General features: G+C 41.4%; 1 protein-coding gene across 5 annotated transcripts in view; it reads right to left on the bottom strand.

Moving 5' to 3' along the window:
• Positions 1 to 5,789: 5,789 nt before the first annotated feature.
• The window catches only part of RGS7BP (regulator of G protein signaling 7 binding protein), a 76,316-nt gene continuing 59,952 nt past the window's right edge, over positions 5,790 to 22,153 (bottom strand). For 2 of the 5 annotated variants that reach the window (XM_072137089.1, XM_072137106.1), the window contains exons 3-6: positions 14,244 to 14,374; positions 12,140 to 12,284; positions 10,862 to 10,932; positions 5,790 to 6,685 (exon numbers count right to left, since the gene is read on the bottom strand). In XM_072137089.1, the coding sequence (XP_071993190.1) occupies positions 6,594 to 6,685; positions 10,862 to 10,932; positions 12,140 to 12,284; positions 14,244 to 14,374 (439 nt within the window). In that variant the 3' untranslated portion in view covers positions 5,790 to 6,593. Of the gene's footprint in view, positions 6,686 to 10,857; positions 10,933 to 10,966; positions 12,049 to 12,139; positions 12,285 to 14,243; positions 14,375 to 18,081; positions 18,178 to 22,153 lie in introns of those variants that run through there. The other 3 variants (XM_072137114.1, XM_072137123.1, XM_072137097.1) reach the window with 3 other exon arrangements.

The raw sequence follows: 22,153 nt of genomic DNA, 5'->3' as shown, positions 1-22,153 counted from the left end.
TGTTCCAGAAACTAGGACGCTGTGCTGCCTCCATTACTACAGGCTTTAATCAAGCCGTCCACATGGGCATCTTATATTTACTCTATGGGAGTGCAATCTCTTTTTTCTTATAAATCAGCTCTGTGATAAGATCTGTCAGAACATGTGAGGGTAATCTATGGATAGTTCATCTATATAGTATTATACTTTTGCCATCTTGTGGTAGAATACAATCACTACAGCACTGAGCAATCGATTTATTATTAACCCCTTAACGACTTGGCCTTTTTTAGTTTTTTCACTTCCATTTTTCACTCCCCACCTTTAAAAATCTATAACTTTTTTATTTTTCCACATAAAGAGCTCTGTTATGGCTTATTTTCTGTGTAACAAATTGCACTTCGTAGTGACTGTATTTAATATTCCATGGCGCATACGGGGAAGCGGGAAAAAAAATGCAGTGAAAATGGTGAAAAAACACATTTGCGACGTTTTCTTGTGGGCTTGGATTTTACAGCTTTCACTGGGTGCCCCAAATGACAGGTCTACTTTATTTTTTGGGTTGCTACGATCACAGGGATACCACATTTGTACAGGGTTTATAATGTTTTCATACATTTAAAAAAATTAAAACCTCCTGTACAAAAATTTTTTTTTTGATTTTGCCATCTTCTGGCGCTAATAACTTTTTCATACTTTGGTGTACAGAGCTGTGGGTGGTGTAATTTTTTTGCGACTTTTGATGGCCTTTTTATTGCTATCATTGTTAGGACTGTGCGACCTTTTGATCACTTTTTATTATTTTTTTTATATTTTCCAAAATGGCAAAAAAATGTCATTTTTGACTTTGGACGCTATTTTCTGTTACGGGGTTAAACGCAGTGAAAAACTGTTATTATATTTTGATAGATCGGACATTTTTGGACGCGGCGATACCTAATGTGTTTATGATTTTTACTGTTTATTAATATTAATATCAGTTCTAGGGAAAGGGGGGTGATTTGAATTTTTAGGTTTTTTTAATATAATTTTTTTTTTTTAACTTTTTTTTACTTTTACTTTAACTATTTTTCAGACTCCCTAGGGTACTTTAACCCTAGGTTGTCTGATCGATCCTACCATATACTGCCATACTGCAATATGGCAGTATATGGGGATTTTACTCCTCATTCATTACAATGTGCTGATTGTAATGAACATTGTAATGAATGGGTTAAAACGAGACAGCTTCGGGCCTTCGTGAGACCCGATGCTGTCATGGCAACGGATCACCGCTCCCCGTGACGTCATCGGGGAGAGAAGATCCGCGGCAAGATGGCCATCTTTTTGAAGCCTCTGGCAGCATTGCCGGCGGCGATCGCCGTGAAAGCACCCGCGATTGGTGCTAGTACCTGCAATATGCAGCAAAGACTTACCGGCTATGGAGAGGGTTCGGCCCGCGAGCCCTCTCCATGCACCGGGACCCGGCGCGCGCCGTACTGATATAAGGATGTAAAGTTACTTATAGGAACAGTTGTTGGAAATATAAAGTACAATGCACATACTCACCTCTCTGGAGGCCATTGCTTCTAGTGATGAGTCTTTATTCAATCACAATGAATGTTTTGACTGTTCTTATTTACATTTAAACAATTTTTTGGGAGCAAGAGAGGAAACATTTGGAGCAACATCAGTTTTTCCGAAACCAATTAGAAAAAAAGGCAGATTTAATACCAAATTGACTAATAGATGTGCTCATCTTTAGCCTGGATGGTGGACAACAAAAAAGCGTTCTTCCTTTGTAATGCAGAATATAAACACACAGGGATATGCATATGATCTGTGCTTAGACGTGCTTATCCATAATTGTGCTTTGGACACACATCAGCAGATCTCTGCATAATCAATGTATTCAACTGTACGTATTGGCATCCGGTGGATGCCCTGGGACAGTGACCGAAATCCAGCTTGAAACCGAATAGGAACATCAGGTCCAGTCATCTCAATCCTCGGCGCCATGCAGTGATGTCATGAACGAAAGACCTGGACAGTTAAGAACTGGATATGTATAATCTTTACCAACAAAGCCTGCCAATGGCGGGGGACAAATATGGAGGTGAGCACCTTAATCCTGCCTTTGCTGCATAGTGGCACTCTGAGGAGCATGCAATAATGGGTCCCCCAGTAGTGATATGAGGGGCGCTAACAGCTCAGCGATATTTGCAGGACATCCTATGGCCATACTTGTTACCTCTTATTGCAAGGCTTCCAGGTGGCGTTTAGTAGGATAATACTCACCCCACACACTGCAAGGGTATCCAAGGGATGTATCCAGATTACAACATTTAGAAGATTTATCATCAATCGCACAGTTATTCTGAAAAACTTGGCACACACAATAATTCTTCTTGTATTTCTTTTTTGTTTATTTCGAAATGATAACTTCACATAATATAGCCCTCACCATTATATAGAATTGTATGAAATTCAAATACACAGCAGATCAAAAAAATCACAACATTTTGGTCATCACGACCTTTGTCAAGTTAGATCTGGTCTGTGAACAAAACAATAGATATAACTAATAAGGTTTGCGGTTAAAAAATGGAATATATTATAACAGGTAATTATATAGCACAATCTATAGCCCAGGAATATAAAAAATTGTATAGGGTCATAGTAGCTATTGAGATCACAAGACAGTGGCACTGTAATTGTATATCCCATGTAAAGCAAACACTATTTGGCACATTTACTTACCCGGTCCTGTCGCAATCCCCGATCCGGACGGTCCGACGAAGGTGAAGTCCGGCGCCATTCACCAACATCGTGCGCCTGAGATCCTGCATGTGTCGCTTCCCCCGCTGAAGTCAGTCCGTCAGAGTTCACCATTTTCTTCCCGATGTATGTGAGTGCATGTATTGCGGCACAATTTGCGATGTTAAATCCTGCGCGTTGTCCGAATCCATCAGATCGTCCGATGCCCCCCCACCCCCGGTTTGTGTTGCGTGAAAGCTGGCGCCAAAATCCGATCGCGTGCACCAAAAACCCCTGTTAAACCCCTGTGAAAACCCGACGAAAATGTGCCCCAATATGATTCTCGAGTAGAAATATGCTTAAAGGCTATAATAAATGTCCTCAGACATTATATATACATATATACATAAGGTATGGAGTAAAAGGATAACCCGTAACGCTGGCATCGAGAAAGCGAGAGTACTAGGAGGAGCAATCATAGTGAACATGCATAGTGGACATAAGTAAACATTGTACAAGAATATGAGAGGCATCTCAATCTGTGGAATAGCCTGCCTCAGGCGCTGGTCACAGCAGGGACAGCAGAGAGCTTCAAGAAGGGTCTAGAAGCCTTTTTACACTTAAATAACCTTGATGGTTATTTTATATAGAATTGTTTCCCCTAAATCCCTTCCTCATCCAATCCCTTCCCTTCCTTGGTTGAACTTGATGGACATGTGTCTTTTTTCAACCGTATAAACTATGATACTATAACAGTATGTAGTAAAGATGGTATAAGTAACTTACTGCAGTAATGTTCCAGGTAAGGCAAGAGACCTGACTGTCCGCACGCTGGCTTTTTATACTGACTGAGCGTCTGATGGTATCAATGGAGCAGATATGAGACCAGGTCAACTTCATTAACCTATGATTGTGTATAAGCTACAGCACCAGCAGCAACATCTGTTATCAACTGATGCAAGATTCCATATAGAACCAGCGCCAACTATATTTCCTATTGTATCCGGCTAGAGGCAGCCAAGCAGAGTAGTAGTAGAGCCCAGTAAACTACTTTTGCTCCAATCTTACACTCACTTGCTATATCATCATTACTATCACACAAAGAAAGTTTACCTTCATTACAATAACTCCTTCTTGGTGCATATTGATTTTGGCAATGAGTGTATGGTATAGTAACATGCATTCTTGTATAGTGCACAGCTATTACTATTCTTTTTAAGGCTCAGTGTGCACCCGTGTCAGGGGTTTCTGTTACATGCTGTGTTTTAGTGAAGCGTAATGGAAACTAAAAGTTAAAAGTAGGGTCTCCCAATCACCTTCCACTCCAGACTGACTACAATGTAGAGAAGATTGCCTACTGTCCAGAGCTGCTTTTAGACAAAGTGAGACCCTGTGAAAAACTAAAAGTGGTGCCCAGAATAAAACTATTTTATGAGCAGTCACAGTCAGTAAGAGGCTCCTTTACCCTGCACAATAATAACACTTTGTAGTTACACTCAGTAGTAGGTAAGTACAGGCAGTCCCCGGGTTACATACAAGATAGGTTCTGTAGGTTTGTTCTTAAGTTGAATTTGTATGTAAGTCGGAATTGTATATTTTATAATTGTAGCTCCAGACAATTGGAGTTAAAATTTTTTTGATGTAATTGGACCAAGGATGATCAATAAAGCTTCATTACAGACACCAAACAGCTGGACATTGCAGTCTGGGACTATAGTAACATCCAGAGAGCTTCATCAGAGGTCACAGTGGGCAGAGGGGTCCGTCTGTAACTATGAGTCGTCTGTAAGTCGGGTGTCCTTAAGTAGGGGACCGCCTGTATCTGTAATATGGGGCTGTAGGAGAATTATATAGGAGATAGACAGGTGATAGGGAGATTGATGATAGAAGAGAAATATGAAAGATGATATAAATTTGATACACAAATATAAAGTCGATTATATATAGATAAGTAGATAGATGATAGATATAATAAATAGGAGATATGTAGATAGAAGATATATAGATAAATAGATAGACACAAAACTAGCTAGATAATTGGTCAGATAGAAAGATATGAAGATAGGAAATATTCAAATTATAGGAGATAGATAACTAGATAGACAGATGATAGATAGATAAATAGACAGGAGGTAGATGATAAGCATCTTCAGCCGGACATTCAACCAAAGGGTATTAAGGAGCAGTACATACTCTACCTAGTCCAGTTGCAGGGGACCCTTGGCAAATGCCCAGTTTGCCGTCCCCTAACACCACCCCTGAGTAAAGGGGAACTCCGTGCCTGGCCTTCCATCTTGTCATTGTACCATCCAAGCGGTGTACCAACTTTGATTGTCATTGTATCCACAGGATAAGGGATAATAAATATCACATGTACTGGGTCCTGTAATTACTAATTGATGTAGCGGCAGGCTGAGTCACTCCATTCAATGCTACAATTGCTGAGCAACGCGCTTGTGTACCTCCAGCACTCCCATTCAATGTCAATGCGCACAGACACATGTTTGACCTGATGCTCCGATCATTAGTGAGAATGGGATACTGTGGCCTTTACACAAGAAGAAAGGAAGAATAAAAAGTAAAGCTGCTCCAGAAAGCGCATCCTTGGCGCGGTCCTCTTCATCCTTGCGCCTGCACCGTTGGCTTATATTCAGGTTTTGCGCATGTGGGCATGGGAATATGAGCTACTGTACATGTGCAGTAGCTCCAAAGAAAGCGCTTGGATATCTTGTGCAGGCTAGAGGATGTAGAGGAACGTGCCAAGAACACATAAGGAGGCAGCACTGCTAAGGCCACTGGGGCGTAGTTTAGTCTTAGCATCCAGCGCCCGGACAGGCTACTCCAAGCCCCAGTAGCCTCTGCATTTTAGGTTCCAGGAGTACTAAATTACAGATTAAGGCAAAGGCAGGAGGAGGAATCTACCATACTTCTTCGTCATTGTCATTTACATTGACTCATAAATTATTATAATGACCCACCAATCACACATCCTAAACTTGTATCATCCATTCCTATTGGTATGAAACAGAAGGACACAACGCATGTGTTACACATTTAACTAAAAAAATTTTATTTAACAATGTAAAATGTAGGGTATATTTCAGTCTGAGCTAACGCTGGCATGCCCTATCAGATTTAACACTATGTCAATATGCAGACACCATGCTTGGACTCTCTATAGTAACAATATATGGTAAACTGTATCTCTAGGTCATGAGGATATATCAGGGAATTGAATACACTATTTTAATATATATGTCGAACATCTTCAAAATTGTGAAAATCACACCATTCGATTGAAAGGAAAATACTGATGATCATCATCAAGATTACAATATATGTACAAGCCATAAATACTTTATTTTCATCCTCTAGTTAGTAGGTTAGAAACTTGGCTGAGGTTTTGGACAAAATCCTGATGCATTGTGGAAGACTAAGTATGATTGAGACAAGAAAGAGAGAACTAAAAATACAAAGTACAGTTATTGGCCTTGATACATCAATATTCGCATAATAATTGCTGTCACTATTATCCATAGTTAACCTCCATTGTGATGCCGATGGAATGGTATTCCTATAGCACAATACTAGGACATCAAAGCGTTTTGCATATTTATTGTATGCCATGAACATCGGAATGTTCACAAAGTCTATTATTAGAACACATCCAGCCAATCAGCGATGGCTTCGTCACGATAACCGCTTCCTCCATCGCTTCTTCTTCATGGCGTTCTTCTTCTCCAAACTATACAAGTTTCGATACAAGGCAGTTTAGGCAACACTGAATACATAATGAATTAACCAACCTCAATACGATATATGACGGCAAAGGTCAAATTATAACGTATCTGCAGAAAGAATGGCTTTTTTCTTTATTTTTAACTGGAGATGAGGCAACACAATCCAAAGAACCTTCTCTTTCTTCTTCTGACGAGTGGATAAGGTGTCAAGTTGAGGAGGCTACTGTCGTCTGTACAGAAAGAAGGATAGATGTATAAGTCACCCAATTCCACAAACATTTTCTTATTCTTAAAGGACACCTGTCATCAGGTCTGTGTCACTAGTCCTGTCACTACTACCTGTTGGAGCAGCTCACAAGGATCCATCCCAGGCTTTATCTAGTTATTTCATACATTAATCATTGTAAAATCATCTATTCTTTATCATGTAAATGAGGCTGGTCACATGGTCAGAGGCAGTGATGTCACCCCTGTTACTCCTCCCCTCTCCTCCCCCTGCTCATGTCTGTGTGTAATGTATAGTAAAGCATTGCTAGTGTCTGTGCTGCATCTGCTGACATGCTGCATCCTCCTAATATACAGGTGAGAGACACAGACATCAGCTACACATGAATCTGACATGTTCTGCTGTAACATGGCTGCCTGGAGCTGCTGTATCTCTCCTAAACACACACAGACTGCAGGGGGCGTGGCCACCAGCACCAGGAAGCACATCATTATACAGCCTCACATCATTATACAGGCTGTCAGTCATGCACTGGGGGTGTGGCTGTGCCTCCCACTCATGAATAAGGTGGACAGCTTGAATATGCTAATGCTTCATTGGACATTTCACAGGTCATTTGCATACAACTTTAGGACCTCATTGCTTAGGTTTACAGGCATGTAGAGGGACAATGAAGGGATAGCGGCAATGCTCTCTAATGGCAGTTTATGAAAATATATTTAGTTTAGGGGGGTTATTTTGCATGACAGGTTCTCTTTAAAGGGAATCGACCAGCACCCATCTCACCCACAAGTAAAATTAGCATAGTGGAGAGGACTTTATATGGTTTTCAGAGATACTTTTCCTGTACCTCATAGATCTGCCACTTTAGAGAAAATCCTGGCTGATACTAGGTACCATAGAAAAAAGGAAACCGATGCACCAGAGGGCATGAACTTGCCCTGAGTGCACTGATACAATCATTTGAATTGATTAATTCATTCAAATAAGAATTAAAACTGAATGGGGGACAAAAACTGAAATCTACGCTAGGTCAGGCCTGGTCTAAACAAGTCTGACTTACCAGAGAAGACTTCCAGACTTCCATAGGCCAGGCCAGGAATCGGGAAGCTGTGTGCCGGTTGTGTGTGTGGGAGGGGGTTGATATTAAGTCTTGCATCCAAAACGCCAGTCATAATATATTCCACCATTATCTCTAAAATAAGGTATCACTGGTTTGTCTAGGAGGTATGTGCCTGGAAAGCTCATAATGGGGCACATTTACTTACCTGATCCATTACCCGGTGGATTCGGGTCCGGCCGGGATTATTAAGGTAGTTCCTCCGCCGTCCACCAGATGTCGCTGCTGCGCTGAAGAGCATCGGAACGCAACTGGAATACACCGAGCCGGGCTGAGTGAAGGTAAGTGCAATTTTCACGACACATATTTTTTTTAAATGTGGCGGTTTTTCCGAATCCGTCGGGTTTTCGTTCGGCCACGCCCCCCCCCCCCCGATTTCTGTCGAGTGCATGCCAACGCCGATGTGCCACAATCCGATCGGGTGCGCCAAAATCCCAGGGCAATTCAGGGGAAATCGGTGCAAATCGGAAATATTCGGGTAACACATCGGGAAAACGCGAATCGGGCCCTTAGTAAATGACCCCCAATGTGTCCTACACAGTGCTGGTTTTACTTATGAGTGAGTTTGTACTTGTTTTCTGGAGCTTCTTTTCTTTTCTCACTTGTGACTGCAATGAGTTAACCTTTGTCTACATAGTGGTGGACGATGTCCTTGTATCTCCTGCATGATAGCCTCAGAACTTGTCATTGAGGATATGTTTTGGAGTGCACATCAACTAAAGGCCAGTGGTGGATTGGTCCTGGGCTGTATGAATATTATAGCCCTTACAAGCCGAACTGTGATACTGCACTTCAGCTATGGCAGACGAAGACTCAGGTATCATCAATCTAAAATTTATGACCTATTCTCTAAATGTTGTAAGCTCCTCTATTTTCTTTATTGGCTTCTTGGAGCCATTTCGGTATTACCCTTAGAATTACAATGCTGATTCCCCCAATCACCTACATCCACCCTGCTGTGATACAATTCCTGGTATCCTAGATAGGCAGTAGTTTATCCTTTATCTGTGTGATACCCTAAAGGGATTGTACCAAGTTATAATGTCCACAGTGTAAGCAATAACAATCTCATCATTGAGGATCAGAGCACTGTGACCCCCACCAATCCTGAGAAAGGGGTCCCACTGCCACTAACTAATAGAGCGCCAGGTTGAGCATGTGTTCTGACACTCTGTTCAATATTATGGGAGTGTTCAAAATTTGCAAGTACAGTGAGGAGTTGTCTCCGGCACGTCTGTTCACTGTCTGTGAAAGTTCTGGAGATGGCTGAAGGCTGTGTTTGGGAATTTACAAGACTCCCATGAACTAAACAGAGCAGCAGTAGACATTCCCCAGTTAAGATTTGGTTAAGGGTCTGACTTATGTAACAAATTCAATATAAAATCATACCAAACTTACTGCCAGTTCCAGTATAGGCAGTTTGGGCGGTAGCCCGGGGCCCAAGCCTTCTAGGGGGCCAATGGCCACCCAAACCACCCACCAGATTTTATACTGAGAAGGACCTTCACCCATAAAATCCTCGCACATCTGTTCCTGCTCTCTATACACATGTACACATGTACCATTTCAGGACCTTCCAAAGGTCCTGAAAGCAGGCAGAAGGACGCATCTTGCATTCCCCAATAATCTTATTCTAGTACCATGGGGCACATGTATCATGGTTTGGTCTCTCTGAGGTGCATTTTAGAGACATTTGGCGGCTAGTTTTTGCACCTTATGTATGATCCTGTCTTTTTACTTGTGATACATGTTCTTGTACTTGTGAGACTTTTTGTTGCAAATGTCTCAAATCCACATGGATACAAGCTTTGTGAGGGGGTTAAATACAGGAGTGGATTTTCCTAATTACATTACCGTCAATATTTGAATGTACAAAACGCATAGTAAATGCAATGTTAACACATGCATTAACATGGCATTTATATTGCGTTTTGTAAACGCAAATGTTAACAGTAATGAAATAAGGCAAATCACCTCCCCTCAGCTGTTGTAATTAGTTTCAAAATGCATTAAAAACGCAATTAAACAGCTACATGTGACCTCACCCAATAAAACAAAAAAATTCAAGAATTTTAAGATTTTGACAAAAGAGGTTACTGTGCAAAATGTTAAACAGTTAAAGCATGTGAAATAATTCCAATTTACATGTTAAAATTGTGTCCATGAAAAAAAAACCTTCCTTTGCACCTGCCCTGGACCAGGTGCAGAATTGCACCAAAAATGGCGCAAAAACGGTGCAAAATGGCACAAAAACGGCAAAAGTTGCATGGAACATCTGGAAAACTAAGATGCATGAGGCACACTGCACAAAGGTGCAGACAAGGCGTAATTGAAAAAAAACAGAGTTAAAAGTCGCAAAAATGGTGCAAAAACGGCAAAAGTCGGTAAAATTTGACAATTTGCCTAGCTGAAACTATGATACATGTGCCCCCATGTGTAGGCAGTGCTTCTAGACTTGTAGGGGCAATAATATTCATAAAGCCCAGAGTCCATGGTAGTCTTAATCTGCCCCTGGCCAGTTCACTCCTTTATAATTTTTTGCACCAGATATTATGAACCACAACCAGGGATGGTATAATACAAGGAACAGATGCAGATCCTTCCATTACACCTCGGTGTATTCTCCACGTCTGGTTTTGGCTCCCGATGACTAATGTTAAAAAACAGATATTTAAAACTTATATACAGAATAGACATTTCATGAAATCACAATTTTTTAGGCTGCTCATCTCATGACATGTTGCAAGAGTTGCTTACCGTATTTTTCGGACTATAAGGCGCACTAAAAATCCTTTGATTTTCTCACAAATTATAGTCCAGTGCGCCTTATATATGAACCATACTTACAGACAACAGCTGCCTTGAACTGTGCACAGGTCTGCCACCTGCTGGTCATTCACCCTTATAATCAGGTGCGCCTTATATATGAACCTAGATGTTTTAGCAGGCATTTATTGATGGTGCGCCTTATAATCCGGTGCGCCTTATAGTGCGAAAAATACTGTAACCAAAAGGAAAGGAAGAACAACACATCTGCGAATACAGAACTGATGCACTTACCTTGGTTTTTTAATGGCAAAGGCATGGTCTCCCTGAGTTTGCTTAAGAGGTTTTTCATTTCCCTCATGTCTCTACAAAAAGACAAAAGACATTTCATCACAGTACAAGTATATCACCAATGGTCAGTAACTTTACAACAAACTTTGCATAAATGAATAGCACAGGTGAGTGCAGGAAACAATGTAATATATGTTATCAGAGAGGAGGGTTTCCTTGTCCACCTACTATCTCCCATTCTGTTGTTCTCTCTGTAATATCTGCTTAATTCTGTCTTGCTAGCAATAAAACAGAAGCTCACTGAAGTACATAGATGTTCTACAGAGGAGGGAGGGGGAGAAGTGAGTCCTAACAGATTAGAACTCACTTTGTAGCTCCTTCCGCTGTAGGGAACAGCTGAAGGAGCTACAAATGGAAGATTACATAAATCATATAATGCACATGCACACACTGGAAGGATGGGATGTAAAAGTCATCTATTTACATGAAGTAAAATAAAATAAAAATAAATTAAAAACCTAAAACATTTAATATGTTTAGTATGATGTTTAGTATGATTTAGTATGATGTCTAAGGAATTTTCTGTAATGTAAGCCCCCAGAACTCCAGGCCCAGCTATGCCATCAGTATTGTATTGTGCTGCAGGACCAAGCGTCCCCATGACCCCTGTCATAGAGAATCTCTGGCTGTACCCAGGTAAGGTGCTTTTCATGATGGAATAGGTAACGTTTCTATAATAAGTACAGACAAAAGAACAGGTCACTTAGGATGGATTATAGGCCCCTTCCAAATTTGGAGGTATTGACTAGGTACCTGGAGTTTACTTGGATCAAAAGGATGCTAAAAAAAGAGATGTCTGGCCTAAATAAGTACTGACCGTATCTTGAAATAAGGTGTTTATCAAATTATAATCTCAAGATATTCTGAGCCACAATTAAGGGAAAAGAAAGGGGCTTTAGTAAATCTTTTAAATACAGAATTGATGAGACTCATCCATGACAATACAAACCATTTCATCCCAGTATATGGATGTAATATCCCACCCTATGAGCCACATTGTAAGTATTCTAATGGGAATCAATGTACTCACCTTGTAAATTACTTACTACAAAGCCAAAAAGATTGTGTCAGCCTCTGTACGATGCTCCATTGGGTGCTGCACTGTAAGTCAGCGATACAGTATTTCCCACCTAGAAGCATTATTTCTAGGGTCGTATACCTCTAGATATCACCATACCATGACACGTCAATATTGTTCTCTTGGTTTTGCGCTGTATTTACCTTTCTGTGTTCTCTATGTCTGTGGAAACCTGCCAACAGTACTGGACATCCACCGGAGACGAAGACGTATCTTCTAGGATTGGGACTTCTGAGCTCTCATCTGTTTTGTAGTCTATGATCTTTGGACCAACACTATGCTCTCTTCCTTGATGGGAACACATAGAAAAAGCTCAGAATTTGGTACAATACAATTCAGATTTTTTTTGTTTTGGACATATCCATGGACAATGTAAATGTCCATTGGCTTGAGGACAAAAAAATTAACATTCTTCAGTATTTTTTTACCATACAACTATTGTTTTTAAAAGAAAAAATAGAAGTTTGCTGATCACAGCTTCAGTATCTATAATTTACCTCTATGGGAGTTACAGAAACAGTATAGAGCAGTGGCATTTGGTTGTTGCCTTATTCGACCACCACCTCAGCTTGGCAGAAACAGGACTATTCTGATCTCAGAAATATAGGGGGAGATTTATCAGGGCTTGTACACCCATACCTCCCAACGGTTGGGCAAGAGAAAGATGGACAAGAAGTCCCTCCCCCTTTTTTCTAAACAACCCCCATTGCCCCACCCGCAAGCATAGTGTAATATCGAACTTAATAGCCCCCACATAATATAATGAGTCCATGGGGGGCTTGGCCGCAGTAAGGGGTACTGCGGCAAACCCCCTATGGACCCATATAATACCCCCAGTTCAACTCGGCAACATACAATTTTATCCTCCCTTTACTTTTCGTTTTCCACTTTTATTTATCTACCCAAACGTATACATAATGCTATATGTACTCCTACCCCAACCACTCCTCATGTGGTGTGGCCCCTGTTCTCTATCTTCCTCTTTCTGTGGCCTCCTGTCCTCCATCCTCCTTCTGTGGCTCCCTGTGCTCCAGGTTCCTCCTGTCCTTCAGCCTCCTTCTGTGGCCCCCTGTCCTCCAAACTACTCCTTCTATTGCCCCCTGTCCTCCAACCTCCTTCTGTGGCTCCCTGTGCTCCAGGCTCCTCCTGTCCTTCAGCCTCCTTCTGTGGCCCCCTGTCCACCAACCTCCTCCTCCTATTGGCCCCTGTCCACCAACCTCCTTCTGTGGCTCCCTGTGCTCCAGGCTCCTCCTGTCCTTCAGCCTTCTTCTGTGGCCCCCTGTCCTCCAACCTTCTCCTCCTGTGGCCCCCTGTCCTCCAACCTTCTCATACTGTGGCTCCCTGTGCTTGAACCTCTTCCTGTCCTCTGGCCTCCTCCTGTAGCCTCCTCTCCTCCAGCCTCTGCCTGTGCTGAAGGGAGAGGAGCAGCCGGGAAAATCTCCCAGCTGCCGAGGACGGGAGTGTCCTGTCGGATCCGGGCGGTTGGGAGGTATGTGCACCCAGTGCACTAGGAGTCACCAGATGCCTAGCCACTCTGCCAGGTGTGCCTCCTTCATGCCTACTTGCTGTGGAGTTGGTGTAAAGGGGAAATAGACATAACTATATGTGCCAGGAATTGTGCCTATCTCAGGGCTTATAAGCCAGATTTCAGGAATAAAAGCTGTGATAAATCTTTCACTATGGACAAAAATCACTTAAGTCTGAGTAAGGCCTACGAGAAGTATTGTTCTATGTAGAGTGAATTTATTGGTACACTACCAATTACTTGGACAAACCAAACTAAAAAAACAAAAGTATAACTTATAGGGACATCCCAGGCTCTGCGTGAGTATCTCTAGCTTTGAGGGGGTCATTTATTATGGCCTTTGAAAACTGTTCTTTTCTCTTTCTGCGCCTCTTGCGTCTGAATCTATGAAGTGTCAGGACCACAATGTTGGCGTTTTCCAGCATTCTTGACTTGTTTTATTTCTGGTAGCAAAATTTTTCAGCCACTTGTAAATCCAACAGTTTTCTGGCGCTTTTATTTTTCAGATATGTTTTTATCTAGAACAGAGGGTCCCCAAACTACGGCCAGTGGGCCACATGAACTTCACCTCCATGAACCCTTTTCAGCGCCAATTCATTAACCCCTTGGGCCACAATGTAACATGTGCAACAAAATTATAGCACGATTCGTGCGCCAAAAATACGAACTCTGCGCCAATATTGATAAATCAAGTTTGTTCTTTCAACAACATTTGGGTTTACCTTTCCGCTGGTGCTGAAGGGAGCCTAGAAGACACATGGATTTCAGCATTTCGGTTGTATACATTTCTAGGCAGCACTGCAGCTGAATGTAAAGTCGGCAGATTTCAGGGTGGATCTCCCCATCTTCTGCTCTATAATGGAGAAAATGAAAAGAAAGATGAAGTACAGCCAGTCACACAGTCATTCATAGATCTGCACTGGGAGTAATTTGGTCTGTGATCACACTGCAGGTCGCCAACGCTCAGGGCTGATAATCTCAGTTGTGCGCCTATGAGTGACAGCAAGGATTTCACACGGGGACATATACTGTGTCTCAGGAAAAGTGAACGTTCGAGTAGAAATTCAATAAAAAATAGAATAATGAAATATAAACGCAAGAAATCTTGTGTGAAAGAAGAGCAGAAATATTTGCTCTGTCTAAAATATCACAATTATTAATCAAGTGGCCATGAAAATACCATTGTAATACACTAGCTTACTTATTGCCAATAATTTCAAGGTCCAGTAACTTTTCAAAAACTTTGCAGAAATCAATAAAACAAGTGACTAGAATCTTTGTAATATATCTTATCAGAGAAAAGGGCTTTTTTCTCCACTTACTTTGTAACTTTCTCGCACTCTTACCCTATTAATCTACTTTTCATCCTAAAATTTCTGCTGAATTCCTCTTACCCTATTAATCTACTTTTGATCCTAAAATTTCTGCTGAATTCCTTCTTGCAAGTAAGAAGGCCAGAAGTTCACTGAGGATTTAGAAGACACAGAAGTCTATGTAGAGTGGAGGGGGATCAGTGAGTTACAGCAGCTAAGTGTTATAGAATTGTAGCCTGCTGAGGGGAAGTCTGTTATAACACTAACCCCTTCATGCTCTGCACCGTACATGTACCCGCAGAGGTGCATGGGCTGTATGAAGAGGACTCGCGGGCTGATCCCTTTTCATACAGAGGTGGGGTTTGCTGCATATTGCAGCAAACACCCACTGCTAATAACCCCGGTCGGTGCTAGTTTTAATTGCGAGTATTAATCCTGCCGATGCTGCTGGCTCCATTACAAAAATGGTGGTAAGTGGGCTCCACCATCTTGGCTCTGATTGTCGCTCCCCGGAATGTCACCCGTTGATCTGTTGTCATGACAGCCTTGGGTCTTCGCGAGATCCGAGGCTGCATGGCATATGCAGATTCGTTACAATGAGCCAGTGTCTTATTGTAACAAATACTGTGTAAAAATGCCATATACTACAATACAGTAAACGATCAGACCATCTACGGTTAATGTACCTTAGAGGGTCTAAAAAAATTGTGAAAAAAAGGTTCAAAAATAGTAAAATGCGGTATTGCCGCGTTTAAAAATGCCTGATCTATCAAAATATAGAAACGGGTATTGCCGTCATCATAATGGTCGCAATGAAAACGTCAGCTCATTTAACAAAAAAATGACACCCCGCGCAGCTCCGTACACCGAATACACATTTATTTAATTTTTGAACATGTCTTAAAACACAATAAAACCTTTATAAATTTAGTCTCACTGTGATCGTACCAAACAAAAGAATAAAGCAGAGGTGTTATTTGGAGCGCACAGTGAAAGTTCTAAAAATTTAGCCCACAGGAAAGAGAAATGTTTTTTTTTGCCATTTTCACATTTGGAATTTTTAAATAAATAACGCCACTAAAATTTGTTACGCAAAAAATAAGCCCTCTCACAGCTCTGTACACGGAAAAAACGAAAGTTATGGATTTTTGAAGGTGAAGAGCGAGAAATGAGCCAAAAAAAACCCTGCGTTCTTAATGGGTTAAAGTAAATCTACCACTCCCAAAAAGTATAGAAAACCTACACATACTCACCTGTCCTCCTCCTTATCCCGATCCCAGTGCTTATCCTATCTAATCTTGACATGCCAAGATCACCTGAAAAAAAGTTATAAAAAGCAGGCCAGAGTCCGGTGACAAGATGTCCGACGCTGCGGGCTGCTAATTATTCACGCTGGGAAAGGGTGGTGATGTCACACAGGGGGCGTGAATAATTAGCACCTGCTTTTTATAAGTCTTTTTTCCAGGTGATCCCCGCATGTCAAGATTAGAGAACACAAGTGCCGGAATCGGGGTAAGGAACACAGGTGATTATGTGTAGGTTTTTTTTTTTTTTACATTTTGGGAGTGGTAGTTTTCCTTTAAAATTACAGTCACTAAATGACCAGAGACTCACGTTTTGATACAGAATTTCTGCAAAGTTTGTTGAAAAGTGAAATACCCTTTAAGTTACAGTACAAAAGCTACTGCATCTTTATGATAACATTTCTTACCTATTCTCTAGAAATGAGCAAGGTTTCACATGATGGAGTGAATTCTAGAAAGGACATTTCACACCCCACTTAGGGGGCTAGTAGTTTAATGGGGTAACACCTCGTTCTTTTATAGTTTCAGTCATACCATGGACCTTAAGCACAAATGATTGTGGGTTGTGACAACTGAAATTCTCAGTCAGCTGCGTGGGGCATTGATACTTTATACTTTTGGCTGTACAGGCAGTCCCCGGGTTGCATACAAGATAGATTCTGTAGGTTTGTATTTAAGTTGAATTTGTATGTAAGTCGGAACTGTATATTTTATAATTGTAACTCCAGCCAAAATTTGGTCTCTGTAATAATTGGATTTTTAAAATGTTGGATTTTCATAAGAACCAGGATTAACAATAAAGCTTCATTACGGACACCTGTGATAACTGTTATAGCTGTTTATTGTAGCCTAAGGATAAAGTACATTAAATTACCAACATCCAGAGGTCCGTTTGTAACTAGGGGTCGTCTATAAGTCAGGTGTTCTTAAGTATGGGACCGCCTGTATAAGCCCCTTTCACGCTTCGTTGGTAAACTTTTTGCATTGTAAAGTATTCCATCAGGGGATGTACATGGTTGTGTACACTTTGTGATAGGTTAGAAGAGATGAATGCGCCTTCTAATGTAACTTCATACACCTCCAACTTTGATGCTCTTTTTGTCACATGTTATATGATTCCAGCAGAAAAAAAATTATATATTTCTCAAACAGAGAATCCCAGGGTTTTTATTTTGGGCCAGTCCCGACAGAGTGTCGGCGCCTCAGAAACCTTAATTTCCTGTCTGTCACGCCTTCCCTCAATTTGGCTGCAGCTTTTTTTTCGACACTTTTAGTTTACACCTTTTTTTGGCGCACTTTTACACCACCAAAAAGCAAGTCTTCAACTTCTAAACCCCTTCCTGAATTTAAACACCAAGTTTTTCTTCTGACGGTGCACCAAATACGCAACAATGTAAAATCACAGTGCAAAACTACTAAAATATGGCTGCTAGTAAACGGACCTAGCCACCCAAATTAACAAATTCCCCCATTGTCTTTGGAGGAGATTGCCATATATAGGGAACTATAGGTCAGCACAGTGATTCTTTAGGGTCATACAGCCTGCAAGCACAGCCCTAGAGCATCTATGAATGCGCCCTAAATCTAATGGGGGAAGCGCAGTGAAAGAGTGAAGTGCTAGGATTGTCAACCATTATTGATAAGCAGATTATATGATATATTTCAGAATAATCTTTCACACTTTGCAATGCAAATTTGACAAACCCACAACAAAAATGCTATAAATTCTGCACTACTACTTATCCCACTGCAGAAAATCTGCAACATTTCGGTCCTGTGTGAATCTACCTTAAGAGGATATTCACATACTGCAGATTTTCTAACAGAAACTATTACAGATCTATTTGGCATCCAAAACTCTTTCCACAGATACACAAGGAATCTGACACAAGGAATCCCATTAGGAGGGATCCTAATGGGATTATAGACATCCCTTAAATTACCTCAGACAAGATTTAGGCGGGAAAATTTTTCCCTCCTAAACCTTTTGTCACCCTGGTATGATTCTGTCAGGGTGGCAACAGGTTTTGATTGGTTATAGCCTGCAGCCAATAGTCTCCTGTCACTGGGGAATGTGCTCCAGGAGACAGTGAGTCATTGGCTACCTCACAATGGTCACACCTCCAGGGTTTCTGATAAATAGTGCAGTGTCCATTGTTCTCTGAAGAAATCCCGGACATCTGAACCTGCGTCCTCCCTCCGTATTTTATTGCTGTGTTGTATATGGCGTCATGGCGTTTTTGTGTACACCGGCTAAAATTGCTTTTCATTAAAGTTAATTTATGGGTATTGATTAGTGTTTGACCCTATTTATGAACCTGGTGAGTTATGGTTATGGTTTTACATAGTTCTATTTTTATGGTAAGATAATAAATAAAGGCCTTGACCAAATGATTTGTGGTTTATTTATTTTCATGTTATACTAAGGATTGTATTGTATGACCTATACAAATCCCATGTAGATACAAGTAACTTAGTTTGGATTACCTGTTGCTCTATGGTACTGTGCAGTGCTGCAAGTTACCACTATTTCCACTAGGTGGCAGTCCTTACTTTCTAGAGTTTTACATATTCTACAATATGTCACTTTTTAGACTTTTTTTTGTGGCATGCGTTTCAGTTTGTAAATGTTAGCATAATAATTATATAGCGCCATCAAATTCCGTAGAGCTTTACAAATCATTTTGTTTCTGTCTAAAAAATGCCTTGGATTTTAAGGCACTGCAGAATGTTTTATTGAATGATATATCTTTCTTCTAGAAGATAACTTGTGATTTCACAGATTTTTAAAACTTCACAACCAAAAAACTAGAAAATGTAAGAATTATACTAAATCCCCAAAAAACATATAGGGGCAGATTTACTTACCCGGTCCATTCGCGATCCAGCGGCGCGTTCTCTGCGCTGGATTCGGGTCCGGCCAGGATTTAATAAGGTAGTTCCTCCGCCGTCCCCAGGTGGCGCTGCTGCTCTGAAAAGCATCTGAACGCGCCGGAATTCACCGAGGCCGGCTGAGTGCAGGTAAGCGCGTCCCGAGCAACACATTTTCCGTTTTTAAATGCGGCAGTTTTTCCGAATACGTCAGGTTTTCGTTCGGCCACGCCCCCAATTTCCGTCGTGCGCATGCCAGCGCCGATGCGCCACAATCCAATCGCGTGCGCCCAAAATCCCGGGGCAATTCAGGTACAATCGGCGCAAATCGGAAATATTCGGGTAACACGTCGGGAAACCGTGAATCGGGCCCTTAGTAAATGACCCCCATATTTTCTGAAAGCAGACACTTGCTCCGTTAGACATAGGCTCCTCTTCATGCAATTATGATTCAAAGAGTAAAATTTGATATAAAATGCATAAAAATTGACTTTGGAGGAAAAGAAATGTGCTTCAAACAGAAAATATTTAGCTTTACATCTCCTAAATGTAATTGAAGAACATGTGTAGATTTCACAGATACCTCATAGTCATATGTTCACATGAATAACTCATCAGAATATCACTAAAAGTGAAATAACCAAACAAATTGCTGCAGGCTATATACTGGGGGGAAAGGGGCTGCAGGCTGTATATGGGGGGACAGGGGCTTGCAGGCTATATAGTAGAGGGTCTTGCAGGCTATATACTACAGGGGGCTGGCAGGCTATACACTAGAGGAGGCTGGCAGGCTGTATACTAGAGGGTCTTGCAGGCTATATACTAGAGGGGGCTGGCAGGCTATACACTAGAGGAGGTTGGCAGGCTATATACAACAGGAGCTGGCAGGCTATATACTACAAGGGCTGGCTATATATTACAGGGGGCTGACAGGCTATATACTACAGGGGCTGGCAGGCTATATACTACAGGGGGCTGGCAGGCTAAATACTACAGGGGCTGGCAGGCTAAATACTACAGGGGCTGGCAGGCTAAATACTACAGGGGCTGGCAGGCTATCTAATGGGGTGGCTGTGTCCAATGCATTTCCCACCCTCGGCTTATACTCGAGTCAATAAGTTATTCCAGTTTTTGTTGTGTTAAAATTGGGGGTCTCGGCTTATACTCAGGTCAGCTTATACTCGATTATATACAATATATATTGTTTGAGCGCAGACAACCTTGCTATTGCATTTGCTTTCATTAACAGTTGACAACATGTACCACCATCATGCAACTTTGTGACAAACATAAATAATTGCAAATGCAATTAAAACATATATTTTTCCATAAAACTAACATCAAAGCGGAGGTTTATGCACAGAATTGGATTTAAAAATAATAACACAAAGTGAGTAGATTTGTACGTACCACAATGCACAACATCAACAAAAATTTCACTCCCAAGAATACTAAAGTATAAACCATGCAATATTTGGTAGCAATCCACTATCATGTTAAAAAATATATAACACTCAAAGTAAAAAGCTCCCATTCTGTCAAAATCATATTTTTTTCAGAAATCACCGCCTACCATATATACAAAAATAACTTTTTAATTCATTCACACAACCACCTTCATGCAACTTTGCATCAAACAGTGATAAAATGCAAAAATTACATGAAAATTCTAAATTTCCACTAACTATGTACAAATCCATACTAGTTATATAAAGAAAATATACTTTTCTAAAGAGAGTAAGATGTGATAAGTACATACATACCCCACATGTGTGTATATTCACCAAAAGATGCAGCAAAAGGTACATTAAATCCAAAGGGGACACCAAACAATTTTTGCAGAAAACTGCACGGAGTTTCACACAAATATATTATTCAACTCTTCAAAATAAACCGTAACCAAAATAAAAAAACTATACAGGCGGTCCCATACTTAAGAACACTCGACTTACATACGACCCCTAGTTACAAACGGACCACTGGATATTGGTAATTTATTGTACTTTAGTCCTAGGCTACAATAAACAGCTGTAACAGTTATCACAGGCGTCTGTAATGAAGCTTTAGTGTTATTCCTGATTCTTATGACAACCCAACATTTTCAATGTCCAATTGTCACAGAGACCAAAAAAGTTCTGGCTGGGATTACAATGATAAAATATACAGTTCCGACTTGCATACAAATTCAACTTAAGAACAAACCTACAGACCCTATCTTGTATGTAACCCGGGGACTGCCTGTATACCCATAAACCAAGCTAATGAGATAACAAAAGTCAGTTTGTATCTCTCCACAGACCCATCTGTGTACCTCTCCACTGACACCCCCTGTATACTGCCCCCCCCGTGTACCTTACCTCCAACTCCTTGTGTACTTCGCCCCCCCCATGTGCCTCACCACTGACACCCCCTGGGTACCACCAACACCCCCTGTGTACTTCACCACTGACCCTCCCCCTGTGTACCACCGACACCCCTGTGTACCTCACCACCGACGCCCCCAGTGTGCCTATTTACCGTCCCCCTCTTCTCACATTGACCCCCCATGTCCTCCGACTCCTCACATAGACCCCCATGTTTCCCCCTCTCCTCACACATACACCACCTCATTTTCCCCCTCTCCTCACATAGTCTATAAGGATGAGGGGATGACACAAGAGATTACAGTCTATGAGGATGAGGGGGTGACACAAGATCTTACAGTCTATGAGGATGAGGGGTGACACAAGACCTTACAGTCTATGAGGATGAGGGGGTGACACAAGAGCTTACAGTCTATGAGGATGAGGGGGTGACACAAGAGCTTACAGTCTATGAGGATGAGGGGGTGACACAAGAGCTTACAGTCTATGAGGATGAGAGGGTGACACAAGAGCTTACAGTCTATGAGGATGAGGGGGTGACACAAGACCTTACAGTCTATGAGGGTGAAGGGGTGACACAAGACCTTACAGTCTATGAGGATGAGGGGGTGACACAAGAACTTACAGTCTATGAGGATGAGGGGGTGACACAAGAGCTTACAGTCTATGAGGATGAGGGGGTGACACAAGAGCTTACAGTCTATGAGGATGAAGGGGTGACACAAGAGCTTACAGTCTATGAGGATGAGGGGGTGACACAAGAGGTTACAGTCTATGAGGA

Source organism: Engystomops pustulosus, chromosome 1, assembly GCF_040894005.1.
Source record: "Engystomops pustulosus chromosome 1, aEngPut4.maternal, whole genome shotgun sequence".
Classification (NCBI taxonomy): Eukaryota; Metazoa; Chordata; class Amphibia; order Anura; family Leptodactylidae; genus Engystomops; species Engystomops pustulosus.
The sequence above is the reverse complement of the archived record's forward strand: the minus strand, read 5'-3'. Positions and strand labels throughout refer to the sequence as shown.